This window comes from Phacochoerus africanus, chromosome 1, assembly GCF_016906955.1.
Source record: "Phacochoerus africanus isolate WHEZ1 chromosome 1, ROS_Pafr_v1, whole genome shotgun sequence".
Classification (NCBI taxonomy): Eukaryota; Metazoa; Chordata; class Mammalia; order Artiodactyla; family Suidae; genus Phacochoerus; species Phacochoerus africanus.
In genome coordinates this window covers 203,743,853-203,765,692 of record NC_062544.1, presented here as the reverse complement: position 1 = coordinate 203,765,692, position 21,840 = coordinate 203,743,853, and the positions used below count along the sequence as shown (strand labels likewise).

Genomic DNA, 21,840 nt, shown 5'->3' with positions numbered 1-21,840 from the left:
GTCTGGAAGTGCGCAGAGGGAGGAAAGAGGTAAACGATTCAAACCAACTACATTTGGGAGGTAAACTTGCAGGGCCACAAGTCTGAATGTGCTACTTAACTGGACAGGTAACCCTGGGCAAATCTCCCTCTTTCTTTCTCTCTGATACACCCCCCCCCACACATCCCCCACTGGCTGGTGTTTCTCCTGGTCCTAGTACTTGAGGTCACATTTTTTCCTGGCTGTTTTTCAATAACTTTCACACCAAAGGCCAAGACTGCCCTCATCTTATTTACCTGCTTTCCTAGGGAAGCAAAGCTCTTTTTCAATTTTCAAAATTATTGCCATAATGTTTTAGAAAGCAACATATCTTTACCTTTTTTTTTAATGGCCGCACCTGTGGCATATGGACATTCTCAGGCCAGGGTGAATCCAAGCCACAACTGTGGCAGCACCAGATCCTGTAACCCACTGCACTGGGCTGGGGATTAAACCCATATCTCCACAACCATTGCAGTTGGATTCCTCACCCACTGCACCACAGTGGGAATTCCGACATGTCTTTACTCTTTAAAAATTCATTTTCAGAGTTCCCTTGTGGCTCAGTATGTTAAGGATCCAGGGTTGTCACAGTTGTGGCTCAAGTCACTGCTGAGGTGCAGGTTTGATCCCTAGCCTGTGAACTGCCGCAAGCCACAGCCATGGCAAGAGAAAAAAAAATCATTTTCCCATATGGGTGCAAAGGACAGAAGGCTTGAATTTATTTGTTTTCCTTATCTATTGGGAGCTCCTCTTCTGGCAGCTGGGACTTTTCCAAAAGGTGTGTTTAGAAGCTGACCAGCTCTCCAAACAAACAAACAAACAAACAAACAAAAAGATTTATAGCATTTGCTGATTTCTGTGGTGTAAATATTCCCACTGTGGCTGATTTCAAGCTACTGACCTGACATCACTGACCACAAAGTTCCTGAAGAGATAATCAAAATCTGCTCTCCAGGGCAGTTGTTGGGGGGCTCCAGCCCACCACCTCCTTAGTCTATCTGCCTCTAGTGTTGCTTCTCAGCCTCCCACAGAACCTGTTTCTACAACTACTTTGAATGGGAATGCAATGTAACCTGGCCTCTGATCATGGAAATTCCCCAAGCCAGCCTCCCTTCTGCCCTGGGCCCACGTGGTCCTACCCTGTGGCCTGGATTCAGCCATGGTCCACAGCTCAATTTTCCATCTCCTCTGACTGCCCCTTGTTCTCCCAATTCCTCATCTTCTCTGAGCCCCAAGGCCAATCTCATCTGCTCCTGAGAGCTATTTCAGGGGTAAAGCCTCTCCCTCCCCCACTCACCGGCCAGTGCCTTGCCTGAGTGGGCTCACTGCTTTGTGGAGCAGGAATTTAGCCTGTTACCCAAGGACACAATCCACTCCCAATTCCCAGGAACTGGGTGGTTCTGCTTGTTAATTATCTAGGCCAGAATGGCTACCTCCTTCTCTTCCATTTCCCTTCCTGTCTTCTGCTCTTCCTTCTGCTTTTCCAACTCATGCCCATCTCCTAGTTTTACTTTTCTTTAACTTCTTTGACAGAAGATGGCAGGAGATGAATGGATTTTAAAACATTTCAAGTACCTATATCACTTGATAATACATTAAATTTGATTCTTATAAAAGTCACCTTGGGGTGCTGGGCACAATGCCAACTTGCTGAATTGGAAGTTGGGGCTTGGGGTCCAGGAGTCTGTACTTTTAACCAGAGATGCAGGTGGTCTGAACACCATACTTTAAGAAATGACCATAGACCTGTGTTGTCCAATATAGTAATCCCGAGCTACATGTGCCATTAAGCACCTGAGATGTGGCTAATGCAAATTCAAATGTGCTGTTAAGTGCCAAACACTTACTGGATTTTGAAAACTAGGTACAAAAAAAAAGATAATAAAAATTTTCAAAAATTTTACATTGAGGAGCTCCCGCTGTGGTGCAATGGGATTGGTGGCATCTTGGGAGTGCTGGGTTGCAGGTTCTATCCCTGGCTCTGCACAGTGGGTTAAGGATCTGCTGTGGCTGCAGCTGCAATTTAAGTTGCAACTGTGGCTTGGATATGATCCTGGGCCCAGGAACTCCATAGGCCAACAAACCAAAACAAAACAAACAAAATATATATAATGTGTTTAAATGATAATTTTTTTGATATATTGGGTTAAACAAACTGGGATAAATAAAATGTATTATTAAAATAAATTTTCCTTGCTTCTTTTTACTTTTCTTTTTTTTGTCTTTTTTTGCTATTTCTTTGGGCCGCTCCTGCGGCATATGGAGATTCCCAGGCTAGGGGTCTAATCGGAGCTGTAGCCACCGGCCTACGCCAGAGCCACAGCAACGCGGGATCCGAGCCGCGTCTGCAACCTACACCACAACTCACGGCAATGCCGGATCGTTAACCCACTGAGCAAGGGCAGGGACCGAACCCACAACCTCATGGTTTCCGGTCGGATTCGTTAACCACTGCGCCACGACGGGAACTCCTCTTTTTTTTTTTTTTTTTTTGTCTTTTTGCCATTTCTTGGGCCACTCCCGTGGCATATGGAGGTTCCCAAGCTAGGGGTCCATTTGGAGCTGTAGCCTCCGGCCTACGTCAGAGCCACAGCAACGTGGGATCCAAGCCAGGTCTACAACCTACACCACAGCTCACGGCAATGCAGGATCCTTAACCCACTGACTGAGGCCAGGGATGGAACCTTCAACCTCATGGCTCCTAGTCGGATTTGTTAACCACTGAGCCAAGACGAGAACTCCTCTTTTTACTTTTCTTAAGTGCCTGCTAGAAAATGTTTACATTAAGTTTTGACTGGCCATCACTGCCTTAGAAAGTTAGTTCATGGTGACCTTGGGGATGAGAATAAGAGGCCCCCGAAACTGCATGCAAAATGTGTGAGCTCTGTCCTGGAGAGAAGTCCAGAGCTTTCATCAAATTCTCAAACTGGTTAATCTTGTAATCAAAGCATGGGATCACAAGCTAGATACTTTTCTGGTGATCGCAGAGCAACAAGAAAGAGCTCCATTTCCTCATTTTTGTTTCTATTCTTTAATAATCTCAATATTCTGGATTCAGATCCAGGAGTCCTTTTGTAAGTCTTCTGAAGTAGCAATCAATTCTACCTCTATTTTGCAGATAAGGAAAGGGAGGTTCAGAGAAGTAAAGTAAACTGCCTAAGGTCACACAGCTGGTTAATGCTGGGTTTGGAGCTCCATGTCACATCCGTCTGACTCAAATGGTCATAAAACATGCAGCTTTTTAGGGCAGTTTGTGCTTGCTTTTTTGGTGACAGTAAGCTGATCATTTGCTAAGGCTTATCTCTAAGAAGATCCTATGGCCAAGCTGATTGTGACAGTCCTCATTTGTGATTTCTGGTCCTGGTATCATTATTAATAGCAGCCTCATCACTTTCAAAAGTGCCCCAGTTTGGATTTTATATGGGAAGCCGATTTGTCGCCATGGATCTGGAGGCTGCTATCAACTGGGGCTCTCACTGACCCTTCTCTCAGATTGGAAGTGGTACTGTTTTCTGTGGAGGGGGAGGCTTCCCCAAGCAAGATCTTTCTGAGGTTTTGAGTTTCTCATGCTCTGCTGGGACTAGCCTATGGACGTGGATGCCTGGGTGCCCATCTGCCTCCTCCCACATCAGTTTCAGCTGGGAGTGGACAGAGGAGGAGGAAAAGTAGGGCTGAGGCGGGAGGGAGGGAGATAAGAAAAGGAGGCAGGTAAAGTGATGCCTGTAGGAAGCAAGGCTGAGGAGAAAAGGCAATTGGGAGAGCAGAGGCGAGAAGAAAGGAGAGGAGGAGAAAAGAGGCTAGGACCAGGAATGCTGAGGCAAAGATACTACCTCTTGGATTTTATAGCACCGGGGGATGGGAGATGTCATTTAAAATGAACTTCACAGATAAAAACTTGGAGACATCCTTTGAAATCTTCTTTAATCCAGGGAAGTTTAGCAGGGCCTTTTGGATCCTCTGGCATTTTGTTTTTAGTTGGTGATTACATCACTGCAGGGGCTGCTCTCTTGTTTTGGCAGCTGTTTCACAATGATGTTGAGGAAGGTCCAGCTAACACTGACCAAGAGTAAGAAACCAGTTCAGGCATTGGGGGGATGGGTTAATTCTGCAGCAACTGACACCCACTTTATTTCCCTTTTGATCTCTGGCCTAATGCCTGGCCTGGCCAGGGAGTCTCACACACTCTCACTGTGATCGCCAAATCCAGTTCAATGAAATCAAAAGCTCAACAGAGAGAGAAGCTTGCCTTGTGGGACTGTGGCCTTGGTTAGTTAAGACACTTGACACTTTCCTGAACCTCAGTTCATTCATCTGTAAGGTGACAGATGACAATAACTGCCTTGCTTCCCTCAAAGAATTTGTGATGTGGACCAGGTGAGCTGGTAAATGTGAAGAAAAATGGAAACTGTACAGGAGTTTTATTAATAACAAGAAAGAAAAGTTGAGTGAGGTTTCTGGATTACTTGAAATGGGATAGGAGATCCCTTTGTGGCTCAGTGGTTAATGAACCTGACTGAGAACCATGAGATTGCAGGTTCGATCCCTGGTCTCACTCAGTGGGTTAAGGATCCAGCGTTGCCATGAGCTGTGCTGTAGGTTGGCAGCTGTAGCTCACAATTTGACCCCCAGCCTGGGAACTTCCATATGCTGTGGATGCAGCCCTAAAAGCACACAAAGAAAGAATAAAGAAATCTTAAGAGTTCCCATCATGGCACAGCAGAAACGAATCCAACTAGGAACCATGATGTTGCGGGTTTGATCTCTGGCCTCGCTCAGTGGGTTAAGGACCCGGTGTTGCCATGAGATGTGGTGTAGGTTGCAGACACGGCTCAGACCTGGCATTGCTGTGGCTCTGACGTAGGCTGGCAGCTGTAGCTTCGATTAGACCCCTGGCCTGGGAACTGCCTTATGCTGAGGGTGTGGCCCTAAGAGGACCAAAAAAAGGTGGGGGGGATAAAGATAAGTATAGTGTCTGCTTTTTATATGCACCCTTTGATGCTTTTTTCTTGAGGAACCAGTTTCTCCTCATGTCCCTGGTCCCCATATGCCTATGCATTCCCTGCTGTGGAGCCCTGAACAAGAAGTACCTCTAGACAAAATCTGGATGCTCTTCTCAGGGGGCACGGCCAGGGTCACCACCGCTACTCTGGGAAAAGGCTACAGGGCTGTGGAAAGAAGCCTGTCAAAGCAGGATGGGAATGTGCATGCTTGCCCACCCGAGGGTACAGTGCAGCCTGTGAACCATCTTCATGAGAAGGGATCAAAAGCCCTGCTGCAGGTGACTCATGGCGTGGGGCTGCCAAGCCAACTCTGTTTTCCTTCCAGGTCTGGACCCTGCGGGCCCTTTATTCAACGGGAGGCCTCCAGAGGACAGATTAGATCCTGGTGATGCCCAGTTCGTTGACGTCATCCATTCTGACATTGATGGTAACATTCCTATCCTCATGGGTCAGTGACACCCCCACCTCCACCACCAAGACTCCCGAAGAGTCTCCCCCTGGGGGATCATCACACAAGGGTGGATCAGGTTCTGCCACATTCCCTCTATTCCTATGGAGCAGAACTCCAAATTCACAGAAGTACTGAAGAGAAGCTGGTTTAATGCAGGCACCCAGAAACTCTTGCTGGAGTGAGGGTGCTTTTCCTATCATCTGCTATTATTTTTATTTTTTTGTCTTTCTATTTATTTATTTTTCTAGGGCTGCTCTGCGGCAAATGGAGGTTCCTAGGCTAGGAGTTGAATCGGAGCTATAGCTGCAGGTCTACACCACAGTCAGGGCAATGCGGGATCCAAGCCCAATCTGCAACCTACACCACATCTCTCAGCAATGCTAGGTCCTCAACCCACTGAGCAAGGCCAGGGATTGAATTCCGGACCTTGTGGATACCAGTTGGGTTCCTTCACCACTGAGCCATGACGGGAACTCCTCCTCTTATTTTTTAAAGTGGTCATCTTGGACTTCCCCTCATGGCTCAGTGGAAACAAATCCAACTAATCTCCATGAAGACACAGGTTTGATCCCTGGCCTCACTCAGTGGGTTAAGGATCTGGCATTGCCGTAAGTTGTGGTGTAGGTTGCAAATGCAGCTTGGATCTTGTGTTTTTTGTGATAGCCGCTATTGCTCTGATTTGACCCCTAGCCTGGGAACCTCCATATGCTATGTGTGTGGGTTACAAGGTTAAAGAGAACAAGCAATTATTAAATCTATCTATAATCTTCTAAGTTCCCATTTTCTAGGAGCATTTCCAATCTTTTTACTATTTTAGATCCCCAAATTTTAAAAGGTTTCTCCTACTAAGCAAAAGTTCATTTCTTCCTGTTCTTATTCATTAAAGACTAACATGAATATAATCAGAGGCCCAGGAAGCACTCAGCAAAAATAAGGTTCCAGCCAAATATAAAAAAGAAACATGTCATTGTATCAGCCTTGCAGTGAGTGAGTGACCGAACCCTTTTATGTCTTTAGAAATATTGTAAATAAATTCCATTACCATTTTCATAGTCTTCTAGATGGGAATCATTGCTTTCTAACTAACTAGCTGGGTAATTTTAGGCAAAATATTTTAAAAAGTATTAACAACAACATCAACAGCAACAACAATAATAATATGATCCCTGCCTATATCCTACAAGCAAATGAACTAAGAGATGGGAAAAGTTTAAAGTATAAAAAAAATAAAGTAGTATAAAATCATAGTATATTCTCTTTTAGCACTGGGCTACAAGGAACCATTAGGAAACATAGATTTCTATCCAAATGGAGGACTGGATCAACCTGGTTGCCCCAAAACAATATTTGGAGGTAAGTGTAGAGACTTTTATATTTTTAAAGGAGTGGGTTAAAAAAAGGTATATTTAAAAAATCTGATATCTTTCTACATGGATTTTTTTTCTTTCTTTTTTTTTTTTTTTGTATTTTTGGGGCTGCACTTGCAGCATGTGGAGGTTCCCAGGCTAGGGGTCGAATCGGAGCTGTAGCCGCTGGCCTACACCACAGCCACAGCAATACAGGATCTGAGCTGTATCTGTGACCTACACCACAGCTCACAGCAACGGCAGATCCTTAACCTTCGAGGCCAGGGATTGGACCCAAAACCTCATGGTTCCTGGTTGGATTGGTTTCTCCTGTGCCATGATGGGAACGCCCGTAGAATATTTTTAATAGGAAACAAATTCCCTGAAAAGGTGGTAGAAATATAAATTATAAATTAAACATTATTACTCAAACATACTATGTTTTAAAACCATAACCATATGATTAAAAGCTATTATGAATTATCTGTCTTGAAAAAGTGTGTCTTTGACCTAGAAATTTCACACCTGGAAATCTCTCTTAGAGAAATAATGGAAAATGTAGACACAAATCAGAGTGCAAAGATATTCAACATAGCATTATTTACAATAGCTAAAATTTTAGAAATAATCTAAATGTCCAACATAGGAAAATTATTAAATAATATGGTATACCCACACCAAGGAATATTCTTAAAAATCATATTTTCAGATTAATGAAAAAGCTTATGACATTAAGTGAAAAGGACATAAAATAATATGGCATAATTCCAATGTGTTTTAAAAATGTATACTTGTACATGTGTAAATATAGAAAAAAAGACTAAACATAAATGCTCCAAATAATTATTAGTGGTGATCTCTGGATACTGGACTTCTAGGTATTTTTTTTCCATCGTATTATTGTGTGTTTTCTAAATGAGCATGTATTTGTTTCATAATGAGAAAAAACTCATAGCCGTTCCCATGGCTCAGCGGGTTAAGAACCCGACTAGTATCCATGAGGATGCAGGTTTGATTCCTTGTCTCGCTCAGTGAGTTAACAATCTGGCATTGCCATGAGCTGCAGTGTAGTCATAGATGTGGCACAGATCTGGCATTGCTGTGGCTTTGGCATAGGCCAGCAGCTGCAGCTCCAATCTGATCCCTAGCCAGAGAACTTATGCCACAGGTGCAGCCCTGAAAAAAAAAAAAAAAAAAGAAAAAAGAAAAAAAATCATAAAACAAAATGGGTAGTTGGAGGGAAACAAAAGTAGGTTGGGGGGAACAGAATTTTTAATAAACCCATCCCTAAGTGCTCTGGATCTTGTATTTCACCAATGTTAGAGAAAGTTAAACAATCATGGCAATAATTCTAGAAAAAAGACAATCTTGTACAAAACGGTAGCTGTATATGGCCCCATGGAAATTATATAGTGTTTGAAAATGATCCAGATGAAATGGAATAAGCAGGGCCAACCGCGTTGTACCATAAATGGTGTTAAATCCTGTGCTGTGTTGATGATTGCTGTACACCTATAAATGTAATAAAATTCATGAAGTAATTAAAAAAAAAATCCTGTGCTGTGGGCTGTAGTGTAAGTGTATCCGTAACAGCCAAAGATAATGTGCTTGGCTTAAAAATGTCCTTCTCTGTAGTGTTACCAACTTCATTGTTTCTGCAAGTGGAAGTTCCAGGAACAATAAGTAAATGTTGACTTTTCAGATTATCCTCCAGTCCAGCTTAGTCCCATGCTACCCCCATGCGTCTCCTCTTTTGCCCAGTTTCTTTCTTTTCGTCCTTCCCTGATCTCTTCTCTAGGCATGTGTGGACTCTGGAGAAAGCAGAAACATTGGTCTGACTCCAGCATCCAGTGCCTCTCCAAACTACTAGCTCACAATCATAACTCCTCTTCTTAGGGGGTTCACTATTTACTATTCAGATCCTTAGCTCCATTGATTGCCCATCTTTGGGACTTAGTTTCTGTTTCTGAATGACTCCATCAACTGACCCACCAACCTTCTGACAATCTCTCTTCTACTTTGTGCTGCAGTGTTTCATCAGTTCCAATTCTTCTGATGCCCATCTCTGTGCCTCATCAGCCTCCTCTCTCACCCCCATACCACATGGTGCCCACCAAGAATTACCCTGGAGCTTGCCTCTCACTTCTTGGTCATTTATGGCTTCCAGCACTTCCTCCTCTAGTTCAGCCTTTCTCACTTCACCCTTCACCTTTGTAGCAGAAATGGAGCCCCTGCCACTCCATCTCAATGCTCTGTGGGCCCCCAGGCCCTGAGGTCTCTGCCATGTCGGCCCCCATTTTTGCTGGGAAAAGCCTTGGAGTCTCGTTAAGTACAAGGTTCAGGCACACCTGCTAACTTATCTATGGCCCTCAATAAGGCCAGAAAATCCTTGTATTTATTTCTTGCTGACTTTCTATGCTTTTATTCCAACTATCTCCCCACCGATAAACCCTCATCCTGGTGAGCCAGACTTCATTTTTGTACCTAGACCAAGGTCCTACCAGAGGGAGCCGTTTTATTTATCCTAATCTGGTATCATAAGGTTGGGCTTTACATTCATTTCCTCACCTGTCCCAGACTGGAGGCCTCCCTCATCCATTCTCACAGTTACCTCCCCTTCTTGCCTTCCTTGGGGATCTTCCTCTACCGATTCCTTTTTCCTCTGTTGTCTTGGCTCCTTTGAACCTACCTGCCTCTCTGAAAACCTCTGGAGGATCTCCGACCACCACTGCAGATTTCTCTTCCTTTCACTTTGAATCCTGATTCTATTACATAATAGTTGTGTAACCTTGGTTAAGTCATTTAACCTCTCTGAATTTCAAGGTCCTACAAGGTAAAATGGGGACAGTCATGCCTGTCTTCTTTTCTCCCGCCCCTTGCAGAAGAAAAGATTCCTACGTGATGCTGGATCTACTGTTTTTTGTGAGGATTAAATGGAATCATACACTGAAGCTATTAGCACAGTGCCTGATACATAGGACACAAGATAAATTATGTGGATAAACTATATGTAATGTACTGTTTCTTATTCAATGCTATAACTGCTCGTCTCTTTAACCATTCCTTTTACAACCAAGGAATGCAGTATTTCAAGTGTGACCATCAGAGGTCCGTGTACCTGTACCTTTCTTCCCTGAGAGAGAAATGCACCATCACTGCATATCCTTGTGACTCCTACCGGGATTATAGGAATGGCAAGTGTGTCCACTGTGGCACACCACAGATGGAGTCCTGCCCCCTCCTGGGTAAGTCCAGCAAGCAGTGTCCCACTCTGATTAACAAAGAGCTGCTTTTTTTTTTAGGGCTGCACCCACAATATATGGAGGTTCCCAGTCTAGGGGTTGAATCTGAGCTGTAGCTGCCGGCCACAGCCACAGCCACTGCCACAGCCATGCCAGCTCTGAGCCACGTCTGTAAACTACACCACAGCTCACAGCAATGCCAGATCCTTAACCCACTGAGCAAGGCCAGGGATCAAACCTGCGTCCTCATGGATGCTAGTCAGATTCGTTTCCACTTAGCCACACCAGGAACTCCTAAAGAGCTAATTTTTGGTAGAAAAATCTCAGCACCATTTTACCATCTAAAAATGGGCCTGGAAATCCTGTGCTTTTAAAAAATTTATTTAGTCAGCTTTTTCTAGCCCATTTGTTCTGTGAAGTACTCTGGAGTCTCCTAATAATAAAAAGTGTTAGAAAAGCACTCCTAGATGGAATTCTTGCATGGTTCAGTGGGTTAAGAACCTGGCTCTGTCACTGCTGTGGCTCTGATTATAGCTATGGCATGGGTTCCATCCCCGGCCCAGAAACTGTCACATGCTGCAGGCATGGCCAAAAGAGAAAAAAAAAAAGAAAGAAAAAGAAAGAAACAAGAGAAAAAGAGTAATCTATGTAAGATTTCATCCAGAGACAGTGCAATTTCCCTGGACGACTATTATAGCAAGAAAAAGAAGGTTTCAGAAGAGTTTCCAAGCTCACTTATGCACAGTCACAGTACGTGGCCTGCTCCTGTGGGGACAGAAACACCCTTTCTGTGCACACAACTTCTCTGCTGGGGGAGGGCCTCGCAGGGTGATCCCTTCCAACAAGTCGTGTCTGTAAGTGCCCTGGCACCACATTCCGATTCACGTACACGCACGGGGATGGGCTGTGCCAACAGACACCATGGAGGCTGCTTGGATATTTGCTAAGGGTCATCGGTACTATTCCAAGTACTGAAGACTTTGTAACTGGACAGTCATGAGAATTTCCTAATTGTTCCCAAAGGAAAAACTGAAATTAACATCAGGACATGCTATAGACAAGGGACTCTCAACCTCGATTGTGCATTAGACTCACCAAGGGAGTTTTTTTTTGTTTGTTTTATTGCTTTTGGGGGCCACACTTGCAGCACATGGAGGTTCCCAGGCTAGGGGTCCAATCAGAGCTATAGCCACCAGCCTATGCCACAGCCACAGCAACATGGGATCTGAGCTGCATCTGCGACCTCTACCACAGCTCAAGGCAACATGGCATTCTTAACCCACTGAGCGAGGCCAGGGATCGAACCTGCAACCTCATGGTTCCTAGTCAGATTTGTTTCCACTGTGCTACAATGGGAACTCCTTTTGTGTGTGTGTGTGTGTGTGTGTGTGTGTGTGTGTGTGTGTGTGTGTGTGGCTTGAGGGAGCTTTTAAAACACACAGATGCCTGGGTCTCACTCCAGATCAATTAAGTCAGAATGTGGAGGCCACTGTCTAGCAGTGGAACAGAGGAGAAAAAGAGGCCCCACGAATGGCACTGGGCCTCATTCCTACAGGCACAGGCTTGAAGGAGGACGTTCCCCTGCCTGTTGACATAGTCATGTGGCAAGTCCAAGTTCTGTGCAATTTAGGAGCCCAATTATAGTTCGCTTTGCAACAGTGATGCTGTTCTAGCTATAAACCTGAATTGGTTTTAGATAATCTAGAAAATGAATGTATTATTGGAAAATAGCAGTGCTATTTTTAGTCTGCCCACTGTGTGTCACTCCCTAGCCCCTGCTATTGAGAATGAGGGCTGGGTGACGTAGAAAGGGGGAAAAGCCATGGCAGGGTCCTTAGGCAAGCCCCAGATCTTAGGGCTAGGGTTGTGAGGAAGGTTACAGGGGGTGCTGGGGGGCACTGCCCTGGTGGCCCTGCAGGCCCTCACTGTGTGGGTGGGTAGGAGGGGGATTGTCTTGGAGGTGAGGGCAGTCAAACAAAACCGTTCTCACTATCTCTCCAAATGCTTGTACACTTATATAACACATGCTAATATTATACTTTTCTGACTTGCTTCATAGGTTATTATGCTGATAATTGGAAAGACTGTTTAAGGAAGAAGGATCCTCCTATGACTAAAGCGTTTTTTGACACAGCTGGGGAGAAACCGTTCTGCAGTGAGTGGTGAATGCAATTGCTTGCTTTTGCTCAACTCTTTTATTTTTGGAATGGCTGAGGCTCAGCTTCCTGGCTACTTCTTGGTAAATAAAGGCCATGCTGAAACATGGACTTTGGAGTTAGAAGGACTTAGATTGATTCCTGACTCTACCACCTAATAGCTGTGTGACTTTGGTCAAGACACTTAACCTCTCTGACTCTCAACATGCTGCTTGGTAAAAGGGGATAATCATGCCTATCTTCTGGGTTATAATGATTAAAATATCAACAAATCACAGTTGGATCTTTGCTGAAAATCTAGAAGAAGAGAAAGAGACTTAGTTATTAGGGAAGTTAGGGTTTTAGGAATTGAATTTCAAGAAAGAAGTTGGGAGTATTTCTCTCTTACCATATCCTCTAACTGCTTTGCAGTATATCATTACTTTGTGGACATTATAACTTGGAACAAGAACGTAAGAAGGGGATCCATTACAATCAAATTGAGAGACAAAGCTGGAAACACCACAGAATCCAAAATCAATCAGTAAGTCGGGCTGGGATCCTTTGTGCTATTTCCTTTTTTGCTCAGAGAAATTAAATCCAAAAACATACAGACCTTTTGCTCATAGGTCTGTATGCATCTTTGTTCTATAAAAGACCTAAGGGGATATATTGCTTAGTTGCTTCTTGTGGCTCTTGATCTTCCAGAATCTTTACAAATAGAATTGGTATAGGAGTTTTCATTCCTTTTCTTCCTTCTCTCTTTCTTTACCTCCTCTTTCCTTTCCTTCTTCCCTCCCTCCTTCCTTCCTTTTTTCCTTCCTCCTTCCTTTGCTTGGACATCTAAATACATTTAAATCCTTGCTCACTGTAAATGATTTAAACAGTAAAGAAGTATGTAACATAAGAGTGTAAATCCATTTCCCATCCCAACAGTTCCATGCCCAAAGGCACCAACTCACATATACATGTTTCTATTCTTTTGTGAGCTTACAATACACATATAAACATAAAAACATATATATTTCTGAAACTCAGAAAAAGTAATTTGTGGAGTTCCCATTGTGGCTCAGTGGAAACAAACCCAACCAGGATCCATGAGGATGCGGGTTTGATCCCTGGGCCTCGCTCAGTGAATTAATGATCCAGGGTTGCCGTGAGTGGTGTAGATTGAAAAATGCACCTGGGATTTGGCATTGCTGTGGCTGTGTCGTTGGCCAGTGGCTGTGTCGTTGGCCGGTGGCTGCTGCTCCGATTCGATCCCTAGCCTGGGAACTTCCATATGCTGCAGATGTGGCCTTAAAAAGCAAAAAGAAAAAAAAAAGAAAGTGTAATTTGCAATAGAAAGTTGGAAATACCCTAAAAATCCAACAATGGGGAAACAGCTAGTTAAATATTCCCATATTAGAAAATATTATTCAAACATTGAAGTTCTTTATGAAACATATAAATGAAATGCATATAATGTACTGAGTGAAAAAAATGCAGATTATAAAATCAGATAAACTATAAAATTAGCTTGACAATGTAAAAATGATGAAAAAGAAACATGCCAAAATACATTAGACTGCCCCTTAGGTGGTAGGAATATGAGTGCTTTTTAAAATTTTTCTTTACTTTTCAATTTTCTGTGATTTTGTGTGTGTGTGTGTATATATATGTATATATGTGTGTGTGTGTATATATATATATATATATAGTTTTAAAATGGCTAATTTTTTTTCATCTCTTACTTTTACAATCAGGAAAAAGGGGAAAAAAACCCCAAGCCCTTTACTTGAAGCAGAGGAATCTGACACACATTTTATTCATTTACTGAGGAGACCTTTCCTGGGTCCTCTTATCTACTGGACACCTGGGTTGTGTCTTGGCCTCACCCATAAAGGACCAAGCAGAACATCATCTGAAACTGCAATTGCCTATAGGTTCACTGTGTAGATTAATAGGGAAGGTATGGGTGGTTTGAAGAGACTTTTTTTTTTTTTTTTTTGGTATTTTTAGAGCCACACTGTGGCATATGACAGTTCCCAGACTAGGGGTTGAATTGGAGCTGTAGCTGTTGGCTTACACCCCAGCCACAGCAACACCAGATCCTTAACCCACTGAGTGAGGCAGGGATCGAACCTGCATCCTCATGGATGTTAGTCAGATTTGTTTCCAGTGAGCCACAGGAGAACTCCTGGAAGTGACTTTTTAAATTGCATCCTTGAATCATCATAATAATAGCTGTTCTTTATTGAAACAAGCGCATTACAGACATGAGCTAATGTCATTCCCACTAAAACCCTGCAAAAATGGTTTTACCATCCCTATTTTATATGAGGCAACTGAAGCTCAAAGAGGTCAAGTGATCAGGCCAATATATCAGTGCCAAGGTCTCCAAACCCACAGTGGGGCAGCCTTTTCAGGCAGGGAACTGCTAGGGTCTGCATCTCAAGGAACCAGCCCCAGGTAGTTTATAGGCTGTGATCTTCAGTGAGAAAAGTGGGCAGAGACCTCACCTGGAGATTCTAAGGAACAGCAGGGGAGATATGTGCAGTTATATGAGGAGCATTCATTCAGCAACACTTAGGTATTTGTGCCAATAACTGCTAATAATATTTTTTACGTAATCTTAGAGGTTTGAATTTTACAAAGTGAATTTCTCCCAAGGAGGAATTCCTAAATTTAGAGAAATTCCTAAATTTAGAGGCTTGTTTCTTGATTAAGGTAGAGACCTTAACATCTTTATTTTAGTCATGTTTAGTCATTTTGATTTTAGTCATGTTTGGGAAAAAGTCATCGCCTAGTCAGAGACTATATGGGAAAAAAGGAAATAATTGTTCTTTTTCATGGTAAGATTATGGCTGCTTTTCCCTTTTTAGTGTATGTACCCTGAGTTTATTCGGTCTTACCAGACTGTGGGTACAAATGAAGTCACACTCAAGGACATTATCTGCCTGTTGATTCTTCCTGTATATATGTTGAAGATATATTTCTTTTTTTAACCCTAAAAATATGGAGATATAATTCACATACTATAAAATTCACCCTTTTAAAGTTTACAGTAGGCAGTTTTAGTATATTTATAATATGTGTAACCATCAATAACATCTAATTTCAGAACATTTTCATCATCTCAGAAAGAAAACTTGTACTTACTAGTAGTAATTTCCTATTCTTCCCTCCTCCCTGGGTCCTGCCAACCACTAATTTGCTTTCTGTCTCCATAGACATACCTGTTCTGGGCATGTCATATGAATGGAATCACACGACATGTGATTTTTTGTGCCTGGCACTTTTACTTTGCATATTGTTTTCAAGATTCATCTATGTTGTAGCATGTATTAGTACTTCATCTTTTTATGGCTGAATAATATTCCACCACATGGATATTCTGCATTTTACTTTGATTCACTGACCTCTGGCCCAGCATGCTTCCATTGCACCACTCTGCTCACACACAGCACATTTTATTTAGCCATTCATGGACATTTGGTTTTTTTCCACTTTTTACTGCCATGAATAATGCTGCTATGAACATATGTGTACAAATTTTTGTGTGGACATACATTTTCATTTCTCTTGAGTATATACCTAGGAGTGAAATTTCTACGTCATATAATAACTTTGTGTTTAACTTTTTGAGGGACTGTCTGCCAAATTGTTTTCCAAAAAAGGCTGCACCATTTTACATTCCCACCAGCAATGAATGAGATTTCGAATTCCTCCACATCCTTGCCAACTCTGTCTTAAATTTTTTCCCTCTTGGAGTTCCCATCATGGCACAATGGAAACGAATCTGACTAGGAACCGTGAGGTTGCAGCTTCGATCCCTGGCCTTGCTCAATGGGTTAAGGATCCAGCGTTGCCTTGAGCTGTGGTGTAGGTCACAGATGAAGCTTGGGTCTGGCGTTGCTGTGGCTCTGGCATAGGCCGGTGGCAATAGCTCCAATTGGACCCTAGCCTGGGAACCTCCATATGCCACAGGTATGGCCCTAAAAAGACAAAAAAAATTTTTTTTCCTTCTTAATCATAATAAAACACACTTGATAAAAAAATAAAATTGACTTCTTAGTCATTTTCAAGTGTACAGTTCAGTAATTCATATATTCACATCATTGTGAAACAGTTCCCCAGAGCTTACTCATCTTACAAAACTGTAACTCTGTATCCATTAAATAACAATTCCCATTTCCTCCATCCCTTATCCCTTAGCAACCACCATTTTATTGTTTTTATGAATTTGACTACACCATGTAAGTAGAATCATACAGTATTTGTCTTTGTGATTGGCATATTTCACCTAGCATAATGTTCTCAAGTTTTGTCCATGTCATAGCATGTGACAAAATTTCCTTTCTTTTAGGACTGAAAAATATTACGTTGTATTTATATACCCCATTTTGTTTATCCATTCATCCATGTCAGTCTTTCATTACAACCATTCTTACAGGCATTACATGATATCTCGGTGTTTTTTTGTTGTTGTTTTTGTTTTTGTTGTTGTTGTTTGCCTTTTAGGGCCACACCTGCAGCATATGGAAATTCTCAGGTTAGGGATCAAATCTGCGCTATAGCTGCCTGCCTACACCAGAGCCACAGCAGCTGGGGATCTGAGCTGCATCTGTGACCTATACCACAGCTCATAGCAACGCTGGATCCTTAATCCCCTGGGCAAGGACAGGGATTGAACCTGCATCCTCATGGATACTAGTCAGAGCCACAATGGAAACTCCGTGTGGTTTTGATTTGCAATTTCCTTATGATTAATTATGTTGAGTATCATTCATATGTTTGTGGGCCACTTTCATAACTTTTTTGGAGAAATGTCTATTCAGATTCCTTACCCAATTTTTTCCTTCTAAACAGATTTTATTTATTTATTTATTTTTTGTCTTTTGTTGTTGTTGTTGCTATTTCTTGGGCCGCTCCCGCGGCATATGGAGGTTCCCAGGCTAGGGGTCGAATCGGAGCTGTAGCCACCGGCCTACGCCAGAGCCACAGCAACGCGGGATCCGAGCCGCGTCTGCAACCTACACCACAGCTCACGGCAACGCCGGATCGTTAACCCACTGAGCAAGGGCAGGGACCGAACCCGCAACCTCAAGGTTCCTAGTCGGATTCGTTAACCACTGCGCCAGGACGGGAACTCCAGAAATCTCCATAATTTCTAATCAGTTTTGCCATGAACCTAAAAGTGCTCTAAAAAATAAAATAAAATCTGGAGTTCCCGTCGTGGCGCAGTGGTTAACGAATCCGACTAGGAACCATGAGGTTGAGGGTTCGGTCCCTGCCCTTGCTCAGTGGGTTAACGATCCGGCGTTGCCGTGAGCTGTGGTGTAGGTTGCAGACACGGCTCGGATGCCTTGTTGCTGTGGCTCTGGCGTAGGCCGGTGGCTACAGCTCCGATTGGACCCCTAGCCTGGGAACCTCCATATGCCGCGGGAGCGGCCCTAGAAATAGCAAAAAAAGACAAAAAAAAAGAAATTATGGAGATTTCTCATATATCCCTTTCCCCCACATAGGCACAGCCTTCCCCCGTGTTAAAATCGGGTACCAGAGTAGTACATTTGCTACAACTAAAAAATCTACATTGACACCTCTTTATTATCCAAAGCCCATAGTTTACATTAGGGCTCTCTGTTAGTGTTGTGCTTCTGTGACTTTTGTCAAATATATAATGACCATAAATACAAGGGTTTATTTCTGGTCTATCAATATGTTCCATTGATCTATATAGCTATCCTGATGCAACTACCACATTGTCTTGTAGCTTTCTATAGCTTCATAACACATTTTGAAATCAGGAAGCATAAATTCCCCAACTTTGGCATTTTTCAAAATTGTTTGTCTATTCTGGGTCTCTTGAATTTCCACACAGATTTTAGGATCAGTTTTGTCAATTTTGGAAAAAAAAAAAAAAGCAGCTGGGATTGTGATAGTATGATTTTTTCGAATCTGTAAGTCAATTTGAGGAGTATTGTAGTATTAGCAATAGTAAGCCTCCCAACCCATGAACATGGATATGGTATCTTTCATTTATTTAGGTCTCATTTAACTTTTTTCAATGATGTTTTGTAGTTTTCAGCGTACAAGTCTTGTATTAATTTTGTTAAACTTAATCCAAAGTATTTTGCTCTTTTTTAAGTTATTGTAAATTGAATTATTTTCATAATTTCATTTTTTGGATTATTCATTGATGGTGTATAGCATTACAACTGATTTTTTTTTTTTGTCTTTTGCCTTAGGGCTGCACCCGTGGCATATGGGGGTTCCCAGGCTAGGGGTCTAATCGGAGCTGTTGCTGCTGGCTGATGCCAGAGTCACAGTAATGCCAGATCTGAGCCGTGCCTGCAACCTACACCAGTGCTCACAGCAACGCCGGATCCTTAACACACTGAACGAGGCCAGGGATCAAACCAGCAACCTCAGGGTTCCTAGTCGGATTCTTTTCTGCTGTGCCACAATGGGAACTCCACAACTGATTTTTGTATATTGATCTTGTATCCTGCAACCTTGCTAAACCCATTGGAGGCTTCCATGGGATTTTCTCTATACAAGATCAGCTATTCTCCAGAGATAGTTTTACTTCTTCCTTTCCAAACCTGATGTTTTTTCTTTCTTTTTCTTGCCTAATTGGCCCAGCTAGAATCTCTAAGCTGAAGAGAAGTGGCAAGAGTAGACATCCTTGATTTGTTTCTGATCTTTGGGTGAAAATATTTAGTCTTTCAATACTAAGTACCTGTCCACTTTTTTTTTTTTTGATAGAGGTCTTTTATTAGATTGGAGTACTTCTTCAGTTCCTAATTTGTTGAGTGTTTTTGTTTTTATTGTTATTTTGCTGTGCCCATGGCATGAAGAAATTCCCAGTTCAGGGATCAAACCCATGCCACAGCAGCGAATTCAGCCACAGGAGTGACAATGTTGGATCTCCAACCTACAGAGCCAATAGGAAACTCCTTGTTGAGTGTTTTCAATATTGTATTTGGTCAAATGTTTTTTCTGCATTTATTGAGATAACCATTTGGCTTTTGTCCTTAATTCTGTTGATACACTGTATTATAGTAATTGATTTTTTTCATGTTAAATCCACTTTGCATTCTGGGATAGATCTCACTTGGCTAATGTATATAACCATTTTTATGTTTTGCTGGATTTGGTTTGCTAGCATTTGAGTATTTTTGAATCCACATCATAAGAGATATATTTGATCTTTAGTTTTCTTTTTTGCTCAATGTCTTTGGTTTTAATACCAGGATAATACTGGTGTCATAGAATGAGTTGGGAAGTGTTTCCTCCTCTTCTGAAGACAGCTTGGCCTGGGCTTTTCTTTGTAGGTTTTGTTTTTTTTTTTCAAGTTGCTAATTCAATCTAATTTTTATAATATGTCTGTTCAGATTTATCTATTTCTTCTTCTTCTTTTTTTTTTTTTTTTTTTTTTTGCTTTTTACGGCCGCACTCATGGCACACAGAGGTTCCCAGGCTAGGGGCTGAATAGGAGCTGAAGCCGTGCAAGCCTACTTCAACCACAGCCACAGCAATGCGGGATCCAAGCCGCATCTGTGACCTACACCACAGCTCATGGCAATGGCAGATCCTTAGCCCACTGAGAGAGGCCATTGGTTGTTATTCAGACAGGTGAACACAAGCCTTCAGGTTGAGAGGTCCCCTCAGGCACCAGAAAATGTGTACATTTTTCCTCATCATCACAATTCTCAATTTGAAACAACAAATGACTCTTGGGCTGAGAATCAGACTGATATTCTGGCTCTTCTTGAGGACCAGAAGAGGGAAGTCAGGGTGCTCTGGCCACATTTTGCCCTTCCCTGGAAGAGGGGTATTCAGTGGTGGACTTCCTGTTACTGGGTCATTATTTTTGGGGTCTGTGCTTTGATGTTTTCCCAACACTCCTTAGTTTCAAATTCCACAGTGAAACATTTGGCTGAGAGTCATAGTTATGGGCAATTGCTTGCCAAGTTGTTTGAGTGTGATAGTTTACACATCACATTTTTTTACCTTTTTTTTTGCCTTTTAGGGCCACACCCACAGCATATGGAAGTCCCCAGGCTAGGGGTCAAATCAGAGCTGCAGCTGCTGGCCTACACCACAGCCACAGCAACACCAGATCTGAGCCATGTCTGCAACCTACACCACAGCTCATGGCAATGCTGAATCCTTAACCCACTGAGGGAGGCCAGGGATTGAACCCATGTCCTCATGGATGCTAGTCAGGGTCATTACCACTGAGCCACAATGGGAACTCCACACTTTTTACATTTAAGCACATATTTGTATGCTCTTTTATAATTCTGAGAAGTCTTTGGTAGGGTTTAATCATTCCAATCTTTTGCATTTCCTGTTTTTTTCTTTGCAGTTAGCAATCTGGGTTCCATCAGTGTCTGGGACTGGGGAGGTAGCTGCCTCCTCCCTGCCTGCAGAGCAGGAGGTTCCTCCGGGTTGCCCTGGGCACGTTACTCTGCTGGGAAAGTCGCTTTGGCAGTCTCAAGTCTCTGCACACTCAGTCCTGAGGCCTCCTCACCCACACCTGCCTCTCTTGGCAGCTGCCACACAGTCGCATCGCCAACCAGGATGCAGGGCATTATTAGCACATCCTCCTGCCTGCAGCTGGCAGCAATAAAGCCTGCCATTTGTACCTTTCTTTTTTTCCCATCCAATATATATATATACATTAAAAAAATTTTTTTTCCCCACTATGTGCAGGGATTCTTTGAGGATCTGAGTCAAAGTTGATTTCCCCAGAAAGGATTTGCATTTGCCTCTGTCAGTTTCTTGGAGATAACGTCAGTCTAGGACCACTTTAATTTTTATCTTTATTAATTTTTTTTTGTTTTCTGTCTTTTTAGGGCCACAATTGCGGTATATGGAGGTTCCCAGGCTAGGGGTCTAATTGGAGCTGTATCTGCCAGCCTACGCCACAGCCATAGCAATGTGGAATCCGAGCTGCGTCTGTGATCTACACCACAGCTCCTGGCAACGCCGGATCCTACCTACTGTGCGAGGCCATGGATCAAACCTGTGTCCTCATGGATGCTAGTTGGGTTCATTAATCACTGAGCCACAGTGGGAACTTCTATTTTTAATTTTTTATTTTGGCTGCACCCACAGCATGTATAAGTTCCCAGGCCAGGGACTGAACCTATGCCATAGCAGCAACCTGAGCTGCTGCAGTAACAATACCAGGTCCTTAACCCACTGTGTCACAAGGGAAATCCTAATTTTTAAATTTGAGGTTTCTAAGACCACAAGTATTCAAACTTGAGCTGCTTGCTGACCCACGTGAAGGGCAGTCTGCAGTCTCACAGAGCCAAGATCTGAGGCGGGAAATTTTCTGTCCCTTAAGATGGTAGAAGGGTTGTTAACGTCAAATCCACAGTTAGTTAGTTCCCTCTTCCCCCAGATGTCTCCTAGTCATTTCCCCACATTGAGGAGCCCATAGACTTTGTCTCTTGTCCCACTGTACCGCAAGGCCTTGAAAGCCGAAGCTCAAGGTTACCAAATTTCAAAAAGACCAGCAAAAGGTGATTTCAGGATTCCTCTTATTTGTCTGGATTTCTGCTTCCACATATTTTTGTGGTTTATAGGTATTTTTCCTTTCTTCTTAGTTCAATGCACTTTAAAAGTTTTTAGTTTTGCTTTCTGGTT

At 42.7% G+C, this 21,840-nt stretch overlaps 1 protein-coding gene across 2 annotated transcripts in view; it reads left to right on the top strand.

The window, feature by feature from the left end:
- The window catches only part of LIPH (lipase H), a 47,402-nt gene that overhangs the window by 17,884 nt on the left and 7,678 nt on the right, over positions 1–21,840 (top strand). Inside the window, exons 4-8 of one of the 2 annotated variants that reach the window (XM_047788283.1) lie at positions 5,347–5,448; positions 6,736–6,825; positions 9,896–10,063; positions 12,120–12,215; positions 12,628–12,739. In XM_047788283.1, coding sequence (XP_047644239.1) covers positions 5,347–5,448; positions 6,736–6,825; positions 9,896–10,063; positions 12,120–12,215; positions 12,628–12,739 — 568 coding nt within the window. Of the gene's footprint in view, positions 1–5,346; positions 5,449–6,735; positions 6,826–9,895; positions 10,064–12,119; positions 12,223–12,627; positions 12,740–21,840 lie in introns of both variants that reach the window. The other variant, XM_047788290.1, reaches the window with a different exon arrangement.